This window comes from Carassius gibelio, chromosome B6 (assembly GCF_023724105.1).
Source record: "Carassius gibelio isolate Cgi1373 ecotype wild population from Czech Republic chromosome B6, carGib1.2-hapl.c, whole genome shotgun sequence".
NCBI lineage: Eukaryota > Metazoa > Chordata > Actinopteri > Cypriniformes > Cyprinidae > Carassius > Carassius gibelio.
The window spans coordinates 22,863,769-22,874,441 of record NC_068401.1 but is presented as its reverse complement, the minus strand read 5'-3'; the positions used below and the strand labels follow the sequence as shown (position 1 = coordinate 22,874,441).

The 10,673-nt window shown below is 38.2% G+C and overlaps 1 protein-coding gene across 1 annotated transcript in view; it reads left to right on the top strand.

Moving 5' to 3' along the window:
- The first annotated feature begins 7,077 nt into the window (after positions 1 to 7,077).
- LOC127959234 (serine/threonine-protein kinase 24-like) overlaps positions 7,078 to 10,673 on the top strand; it is a 17,205-nt gene continuing 13,609 nt past the window's right edge. Inside the window, exon 1 of the mRNA XM_052558291.1 lies at positions 7,078 to 7,757. Coding sequence (XP_052414251.1) covers positions 7,716 to 7,757 — 42 coding nt within the window. The 5' untranslated portion in view covers positions 7,078 to 7,715. The remainder of the gene's footprint in view (positions 7,758 to 10,673) is intronic.

Below are 10,673 nucleotides of genomic sequence, written 5' to 3'. Positions count from 1 at the left end.
TTTCCCACCAAGGAATCAAAGATAGCTTTCATTATAACCCTGCTCACAGTACGAGCGGCTAGCTGGGGAACCACCATGTGGTAACAGAGACTTCCGTGCTGCGCCTCCTTCCAAGCGTTATCCAGAGGTGCCAATGCACCTGGACCAGGGCCAGATTGACCCTGCTCTGGGTGGGGGCACGCACCAAGGTTCAGGCCCATCGTCACCGGTCGAAACCTCCTGTCTACGTCGTCAGTCAAAAAGTGTGGCTTTCATCAATAAATATTCCTTTCTGATCTGTCATTAATAAGCTTGCGCCCAAATTTATTGGCCCATTTACTGTCACCAAGATTATTAGTCTGGTGGCAGTCCACCTCAAACTCCCTCTGTCTAACAGGAGAATTCATCCGGTGTTTCAAGTATCTAAATTAAAGCCCATTTTTCATTCACCCATTAATCCGCCGGTCCCGGTCCCCCAATACGCCACTGTACTGAATAAATGCCTGAGGTTATGTTTGTTTTCTTCTAAAAGAGATCTAGCAGTTTTTAATGCTTTTCTGTAGGATAGGTTACTTTCCCACTAAGCAATACGAAATACCTCTAGTTTTGTGACTATTAAATCTAGAGTATGATTGCGACAATGAGTAGGACCTGACATGTGTTGTCTAACCCCAATAGCGTTCAGAATGTCTATAAATGCTGATCCCAATGTATCTTTTTCATTATCAACATCGATATTAAAATCACCAAGAATTAAAACTTTATCTGCAGCCAGAACTAACTTGGATATAAAATCAGGACCTGATATTGAATAAGCCAAGCTTAATCTTTTGTTCATCCATATTGCATCTGTTTTTATTTGTTGAACCACAATTAAATTGTTGCTCTTAAATTGGTTTGGATGTTTTTTGTATTTTCTAGTTCGGGGAACAGACACAGTCTCTATAGTTTGATATCTAGGTGAGAGAGTCTCTATATGCTGAGAATAAACTGACTTATGTGCCGTGAGGCATCTAGCAGACAGTCGGTTTGGTGGAGGCCATGTTTTTTTAAGTCTAAGTAATAGAGCAGTATTAGAGGATATCATAGGACATTCAAAAAAGACAACTATACCATACAAATCTTTCAAATGGATGCAGTTATGGGTTTTTTTTAGTTGTAGCTCCACCTATTGGCGGAGTTGTATGACAATTTCCTTGTTTCCTGCTGTCTATATGTCTATTTTGTGAAGCTTGGACATGTTTAGAAGATATGGGTCAGCTTGTAAAAATAGCCATCATGTCCAGTTAATTAAGATCTTCCTAATGTTTCAACATGCATCTTGGAAATGCATGGATAAGATCAGGTGATTCTAGGGAGCACTGAAGGAGCTTGGACAATCAAATTCAAGGACTGAAACTAACCATTGCACAACATGAAATATGATATAATTAGACCAAATTTGTTGTGAAAATGTTTACATGCCTATATAGTTCAAATTGTGTTATGGATAACTGACTATATACTGCTGTAGGGTAAATCAGAACTACATTTCCCAGTAGGCTTTTTCTGACTGTAAGTACTGAAGTGTAATCCAGGATGGTAGAAGGCCCAATGCAGTGTGGTTCAGATTAAACTATAACTTCCATGGGAGGGCCACTCTGAAAGCTTAATTAATTTGTAGGACCCTGGCAATGACAAATGCCTCTTAAGATGAGCATGCTAAGACACCGGTACCGCTGCCCTTTAACTGTGCATCTTCTGTTGAGCAAAATACCACCATGGCAGCCATAATTTTTTTCTCCCAATTCCCTTTGCCTTAGTGCACAACTATGATTTTATGAAAAATAACACATTGTTTTGACCCAGAGATTCTGTTCTTTTCCAGGGTGTCTTGTCCATTTTCTAATGTCTAGAGCATGTCAGTGCAACACGACTGGTCGGTGGGATCTTTCTGGATCCTCTGCTCTTTAGGTGTTTCCTAGCATCGGCCTATTCATCACCATCGCAAGCCTCTTGTTCTGCTCTGTGTCTTCCTTCATAACTGCAGCTAATTAAAGAGCTCGGAGGGCTGCTACTGTTTCCACTGCCTTGTATTACCATTAATTACAATGACATCTCTGATCCTCGGCATAGCAGCATAGTGATTCATGGTGCAGTGTGTCTGTAAGAGACTTATCTTGCACACTCACACAGACACTTCTGTACATATGCATGGATGCATTCACACATACACACACACAAACATAATAAATTAGGCTCTGCTGAAGACTGATGGCCCACAACGTAACACCATAGATCAATTAAGCACGCATAGAACAGGAAGGCTAATCTCTGAATATAAAGAATTGGCTTTTCTGCCTCTTTTAAAGCAAACACCGTATTTTGAGAATACACAAACAAATAAAGCCCTAATTGAATAGGAAAAATATATATATTTTGAGAATTTTTAATTAAATTCTGTGGAAGTATGTTACAGCACACCAAAAATATATATATATATATATTATTTTTTTATTTTTGGTGTGCTGTAACATAGTATATATATATATATATATATATATATATATATATATATATATATATATATATATATATATTTTTTTTTTTTTTTTTTTTTTTTTTTTTTTTTTTTACAGAGTATTTTCTACTGCTGGAAGACTGTTTTATGTTAGAATTGTGACAGAATATTGTGTCTGATCTTCCTGTGACTGAGGTCACTCTGTGTTTCACTTCTGGGTCACAGGACTGATGGAAGATACACATCAAAGTATGAGCTCAAAGCAAAGAACTCAACATCAGCTGTGTGTTTCAGACCAGTTCCACAGATTTGATACATGTATAAGAAAAAGCTTTATTTCTGCCTCTCAGTTTTATTTATTTATTGGAATATCCATAGTACATACAAAAAAAAAAACTTATAAATCCTTAAATATATTTATTAAATATAATGTGACACCTTTTGTATCTTAAAGATTTGCACCCAAAAGAAGCAATTTAAGTGGCTTTGGATAAAGGTGTCTGCAAAATGCAACATTAATATAAATGAATAAAAATTAAGCATTTTTGTTGTTATTATTATTTATGCATTTATGTGTTATTTTTCATTCTTTTTTTAATGGAAATTAAAATTTATTCAGCATGGAAAAATTAAATTGATCAAAAGTGAAAGTCATGACATTTATAATGTTATGAAAGATTCCAATTTCAAATAAATGCTGTTCTTTGAAAACAAAAATCCCCATGGTGTCCACAAAAATATTAGTCAATACAATTGTAATAATCCGAAATGTTTCTTTTTGCACCAAATAAGCATATTAGACTGATTTCCGAAGGATCATGTAAAACTGAAGACTGGATTATGATACTGAAAATTCAGATTTACATCACATGAATACATCACATAAAATACAGTGTATGTAAATAGAAAACAGTTTAAAAATGTAATAATATTAAAGTCTTGGTTGCATCAGCATAAGAAAAACAAAAACAAAAAAATCTCAAGCCAAACATTTTAAATGGCACTGTATACACACATATGCATATAAAAAAGTACTTTCTATTTCTATTTATTTTGTATTTATTTTTATACTGTATATATTTGTATGATTTTGTATTTTTAAAGAGCCACATCTGTCGTGTTCATGACCATTGTTCCTTATCTGTCAGTCACTACAAGCTATGTCTTGACTACATTGGGGGTTCACTTGGGAGCCCTAGCCCTCTCTGACTTTAAGAGAAAAGGCCAAAGTCTGGGCATCCAACCCGCTGAAGCTGTGTTCGTGGATGATTCATGCATTCATTGCATGCATATAAGCATAGCTTCGCTGCGATCTCGCCTCTCTCTCCTCACAGGGAACAGAGCAGAACCCTCTGTCTCTTCGAGGATGAAGTATCGACGGGACTGCTCCCCTCAGGTGTTGTTGCCACCGCTGAATCGGACCTGGAGCTGGCGGCCATGCTTGCCCGGTCCCTCAGCAAGGCAATGTCCATGTCAGTGGCCCAAGAGCGCTTTCTCTGGCTCAACCTTGCTGAAATGAGTGTAATTGACAAAAAAAAATTCTTCATGCTCCCATCTCGCAGGTTGGCCTGTTCTAGGGTCCTATGCGTTCAAGGGTTGGGCATGGCAGTACAGGGTGCTCCCCTTCGGGCTGTCCCTGTCATCCATGTTTTTACGAAGGTCATAGAGGGTGCCCTTGCCCCTTTATTGGAAGTGGGCAGTAGGATCCTTAACTACCTGAACGACTGTCTCATCATGGTCAGCGAATTTGTGCTGGGGCGTTGGGAATGTTACGGCCTTTGCGTAACATTTGTCTGAAATGCGGCTACTTGTCAACATTTGCAGCGCTATAGTGTTTTGACGGACTTCAGGTTGTGGTGCTTTCCATGGACCCCCTATGTCGTCATGACATAACTCGTAGTGACCGACAGATAGGAAATGCCTCAGTTACGTAAATAACCATCGTTCTTTGATGGAGGAAACAGAGATGTTATTTCCCCATGCCACAACCTCAAACTATTGCTGGTTACCAGGGACAAGTTCTCGGCTCCTCAGCATAAAACCTATCTACACCTAACGCCAATTTATTCCTGTATGCATGGGGAGTGGCTCAGGTATGCAAAATCCACTAGCCAAATTTCAAAAGTCAGAGAGGATTGGGGCTCCCAAGTGAACCCCTATGTAATCACGACATAATGTCTCCATCCCTCCATCAGGGAACTAGGGTTATGAATGTAACCGAGACGTTCAAGTGAAGTGTTTACCTCATGCTTCCTTTCAAAAATATAATTAACCTCTGATACCTATTCTGTTGTTTGTGATGCCTGTGAACGGGTCTAAAATGGAACTTTATAGATGTCCCTAATCTAATAGAGACATGATTGGTCTAAATGCAGCCATTTTCTTTAAATGGGCACAGCCACTGTCGCACAAAGAGGGGGTGCATCTTATGGGTGTGTGGCAGAGAGGGAAATTGTGGAGAAAGGAAAGAGAAGAATAGAAGCGTTTTGCTCAGGCCCAAGAGTAGATAAGCAGCACCCAGGGAATTGGTCTGTAAACATTGTCAGTGATTGACATAACACCCCAGTCTGTGGGAAACTTTACATTTTATTATTGGCCTGTAAAACTGCATTTTACAGATCCACATGCTGCTTTAGAGGTGTGTGCGGGAGGTATATGGGTCGAGGGTGGTGCACTTGAAGCCTGTTTTGATCGGTCCTCACTAAATATCCACCCAATTTTCACAGGTCTGGGTGAGCTTTGAAGAAAATTGAGCAGATTTGCGATGAAGAACCCCTCTGGAGGAATTTGAGAGTGTTTGAGGATTAGGAGGTTTTTATTCTCAGCATAAGGCCCGGTTGAAGAAGTATCTGATGCCTCAGGAGGTGAAGCTCAGCCGAGCATTCCAGTAAATAGAGATTCTGAAGATAAAGAGTTGAACTGAAAAGCTTATGGAATTGGATAAAGTGAGTTGGCATACAGTTCAGCTTTTATGCAAAGCAAATAATATTCTGAAATATGGGGGGGGGGGAGTTTTCATCTTCACATGTGTTAATCCAGAATCAATCAAATAATCGAAACATAAAAGAGCAAAGGATGTGTTTACAATGAGGAATGCTCACATGTGATTCTTTGAAAAAAAGATGACTTAAAAGGTTTTATATAGTTCATATCTGAATACACAACGATGAGCTAAATCACAGAAATATGTGAAGAAATGGGGAATCAATTTAAAAAATAAACCACGGTCGACATCTAGTGGTATAATTGGTGTGGTAGCTTTAAAGTACTTGTTCTTCTGTCGCCAAAAGGTGTCGCTAATTCTCAATGTGATTTAAGGAATAGTAGAAGGTTACACTTTAGTTTAGGGACTAATTCTTTCTAATTACTTGCTTATTAGCATGCATATTACTAGCATATTGGATGTTTAAAAAAAACCTTGAAAAACACATATTATTGCCTTATTCTGCATCGCCATATTTTAGATGCCTTAAACCCATACCTAACTTAACTAGCAATAGCAGCAAATTAGGAGTTTATTTAAGCAAAAGCCATAGTTAGTTAGTAAATAGTGAGAATTAGTCCCTAAAGTATGACCTAGAAAAGAAATAAAATGTCAAAAATAGTAACATGTAATTGCATATAAATACATGTAACAGTGTTATGTAATTTAATTACAAATTAAATGTAACTATAATCAGTTGCAGTACACCAGTGTTTCAGGAAATTATGACACAGAATAGCTTATTCGATAACTGGATAACTTATTCCTATTTGGGCTAATGTATATGCTTTATTTTTTAAGATTAGCCTTTTTTCCCCCCAAGGCATTGTTAGATGCAGTGTCTACGGTTTATGCAAAGATTTGTTTTTAAAAACACCATAGCTATTACACAATTTCTTGTTATGATTTTAAATCTGCATTTAACCACAGAATGATATCAAAGTAAAAAAGAAGGGCTAAACTCTGATTTTGTTGTGGCTGCTTTAAAATTTAAATATTATAAGTATTATTACTTATAATAGTAATATTATTATATATCAAGTGATGAAGGATTTTGATAGTCTGACAGTAATCAGTGATGGTAAGGTTCACCCTACATGCTTCAAATGTTTGAAAATTATTTTTAAACATTTGCTAACAATTTAGAAAAGTAATAAAAATAATCAAATGTAATCAGTTACATTATACTTTAAAGTAAATTTAAATTGTTTACACTAGGCTAATTATTACATTTTAAATAGGGTAACTTGTAATCTGTTACCTATTACATTTGGAAGTAACCTTCCTAACACTGCAAATAGATTTACACTAAAAGTAATGCACATATGTGAACTGCAAAAAAGTAAAATGCATTGCTAAAGACTTCGCTTAGGTGATTTTCTCAATATTTAGATTTTTTTGCTCCCTCAGATTCCAGATTTTCTAATAGTTATATCTCAGCCAAAAAAAAAAAGTGCTATCCAAACAAGCCATGCAGTTCATCAATGGAAAGCAATACATCAGTTTTGAAAAATTGACCCTTGTGAAAGGTTTTGTAGTCCAGGGTCACATATAGAGTAACAGACTCCTCCCCTCTCCTGCAGGGGCGGGATCTGACGCGTCCGGACCCGCCCTGATGTCCCGGTGACAGCACGGACAAGATGGCGGCCAGCTGGGAAGTGAAGTGAGGATGTCAACATCATTTATTCAGTTCATACAAGTAGGGATTTTCACCACCCGTCTCCCCGATCAATCCGCAGTATAGTCCATGTTCCGTGCATCTGTTTTAGGAGCCGAAACCGGGGCATTTTTACGCAAACGCGCGCATGTTTTTGCGCTATGTTTTGGAAATCCGTTTGCGCAAAGAGGACCATCAACTCTTGACGAGCGATCTGGCCTGCATGAACCTCCAAAACCCTCTCCAGGAGTCATCAAAAGAGCGTTCCAAAATCCGATCGCACGCTACATCGACTGAAGCTCCGCGATCAGTCCGATCGACGCTGTTTTGATCGGTGTTCGCGGTGATTTCCGCGAGAAAGAGCAGCAGTTCTCATTAAAGCTGCGGAAGTGGAGGAGAGGTTTTCACGCCAGTCATCTTTCAGATGCACTTTCTGTCCTCCCGTGGATGCTCTTCGCTCCATTATCCAGCTGTAAAATATCTAAGACCGTATTAAACTCTGACAAACGGGATCTTGGGGTGCATTAGCTGTATTTTGTCCGGAAACAGTGTTTTTTGCTGACTTGCTGGCCAGTTTTAGTGGTTAAAGTGACGCCATGGCTCATTCTCCAGTGCAGGGCAGTCTGCCTGGGATGCAGGTAATGATACACACACACACACCATCTCTTATTTAAAGTCTACTGTTAGACATATTACGGTTTTTAAAGTGTAATATCCCTCACTTTCATATGCTTAAGAGTTTCCACTCTCTGATAAGTTTCAAAATATCATAAATCGGTTTGACTCTCTCTTGTTAAATAAATATAAACTTGTGTAATTCAGTATTTATATTATTGGTGAAGTAATAGGGTAATAATGTAGTTGTTCAGTGGTTTTCAGTCTTGTAGATGCCACTGGAACCCCAAATATGATAATATGTGCCATTCGAATAATGTAAAAGGCAGCTATGTATTTTCACACGTAAAAAACCAATTTATACTGTGAATTATTTAATTGTTAGTAAGTTTATGAAAAATATTATTAGCCAAAATTTTCTGAAATATTGTTGCAGTTTTAAATTATTTAGTACTGCTTTACTGTGCTCTTCACATTTTTTATTTTAAGTTATTTTTATTTTAATACATTTATTTAGTGATTTATTTCATTTAATCTTATTGTTTGGTTTAAAAAAACTTATTAATTAACTTAACTTATTAATGTACGGCCTTCTAACAGTTTGGTTGCTAGTTTAAAAACCCATTTATTAGTGGACTGGAGGTGTTTGATTAGATGTGGTTTGCTGTATTTCAGATATATATTGAGAAACACAGCGAATATGATGCTTAACAGAAGAGGCTTTGAGTCCTTCATCATCCGTGAAAGCTTGGAGGGCAACAATTTAGAAAGCATTTCCATTAAATATTAACATTTTTATGTTCTAGCTCTAAAGAGCATTAACACCACCTTTCTGGGACATCCTTTATGAGACCAAGATCATGTATGAAGTAGGACAGTACCAAATGTAGGACCCTTTTCAGGGTCATTCTATTATAATGTTCATGTTCTTGCCCTCTAGAGAGCATTAGCACCACTGTAAGCTTTCTGGGATGTCCTTTATGAACCGTGATCATGTATGAAGTGGGACAGTTCCAGTGAAGAATCAAGAAAGAAAGGAAAACGTGAAGTGGATGACTAGAGACAAAAGGAAAGAGGGCGATGAGCGATGGAGAGATGTCTCCAGAGAGTAGTCATCATAACTGGGTCACTTGGTTGGGTCTCTATTCATGCTGGGCCATATGACTGGTTTGCCCTCAGGATAGGAGAGCAATCTGCCATGCCGTGTAGTTGAAATGGCTTATCGTTCTTTAAGGTTGAAAATGCAGGAAGCAATTGTTGGCCAAGAACCTCCATTTTTAAAGAGGCCTTAAAACCCAAAGAGAGTCCATGTGAGATAAGGAAAACCGGAATTAGGAGGTCACATACATCTAAAGAGGGCCACAAGTCACCAGTTCTGAGATCGTAGTGATGAAATAAGCGTTCATTCTCTAGTATTTCCTTATGGGTCACAGAGGAATTGTGGTGGTCATCCTTTAGGAACATTTCAGAAGCCCGCATGCTCTCTCACCTGGCTGTAACACACTTCATATGGCCGGCCTCAGAGTTTCCAGCTCCCTAAAACACAAACACAGATGGGAGCCAAGGGATGACGTGGCCTTCTGAAAGAATTTGTAGGCTGTTACACCTGTCAGTGTGCATCGGGATCAGGATTACAGAGATCAGCTGGGAGTGTAGGCGAGCAATCAGCATTAGGGCTGAATCAGGGAGCAAAGTCGGATGGGCCGAGTAGATGACAGCTAATGAATCTCTGAGTGATGCATTAAAGTGCTTCTCTGTGGGAGTGTGCGCTTTTAGGAAAGGCGTGCGAAAATCATCTGTGTATGAGAAAATCGATTTGCGTGTGTTCATAGGAAAGCATCACTAGTTGACAGGGCAGATTGGCAATGGGTCTGCAAGATATTTGTCAGGACTCGTCATTTATCACTACTGTTGGCCTCTCTTTCCCTCTTTCATGAAGAGTTTTGTCATCTTTTTTGATATATTGCTTTGTTGTGCTGGAGTCGGTTGATTTGTGTTATTTAAAGTGGTCCTCAGCTGAGTTTGTTCTGGGAGGTTCAAATGCTGAGAAATGCATAGGAAAAAATGCAACTACCCAGAATAGCAGCAAAAAAAAAAACAATTTGTCTGCCCATTCAAAATGTGTCATTTTGTTGTAAATTCCCTTGGTAATATCTAGCCAAATTAGAGCGATGCGAGCAAGGACAGACTGTCTTATCCATGAAAATAATGAATAAAATATGCTAAAATTCCTCAAGGCTGAATTAATCGGTATAAATAATACGGTAAGATATACGGTAAATATTATTACAATTAAAACACGTGTATTTTTGTGGAAACTGTGATTTATATGTTTTGAATAATTCTTTAACTTCAAAAGCGCAGCATTTATTTGATACTAAAACTAAATGATCAGTTTTTCTATCCAGCTTATGAGTTGTTTTGATAATTTGGCACATTAATGAAAATGATTACCATTTTAATACTGTTAAGTGTTGATGTTAAACAGTATTGGGTCAAAAGGTTAAATCTGGATCCTGGAATGAAACCGTTTCAGAAGCACTTAAATAAATAATCCAATGCTGTTTGTATAAAATGAAATGGAAAATACATCTTCAATCACGCTAAACCTTTGCTAGAGGTAATCAGCCTTTTCAGCCTTGTATCAAAGCATGATCAAGATATCCCTAAACAGATTTGCATTTATTCACGGTACCCTGAGGTATGAGGCATTAGAATAATGTACTTTAGGCTGTGGGCAAAATCTGCTCTCTTTCATCTTGTATCTTTGGCGCTCTACTGCTGTGGACGATCGGTTCTGTCGTCATCCATTTAACTGGATTTCACACTTTTATGAGGTCCCCATGAAATCCTGCCTGTGTGTGTCTCCCGCAGCGCCTCTAATACTCAACTGGGCAAGCTGTTCTGCTGTTGCGTTCAGCATCAATGTAACCCTGCGT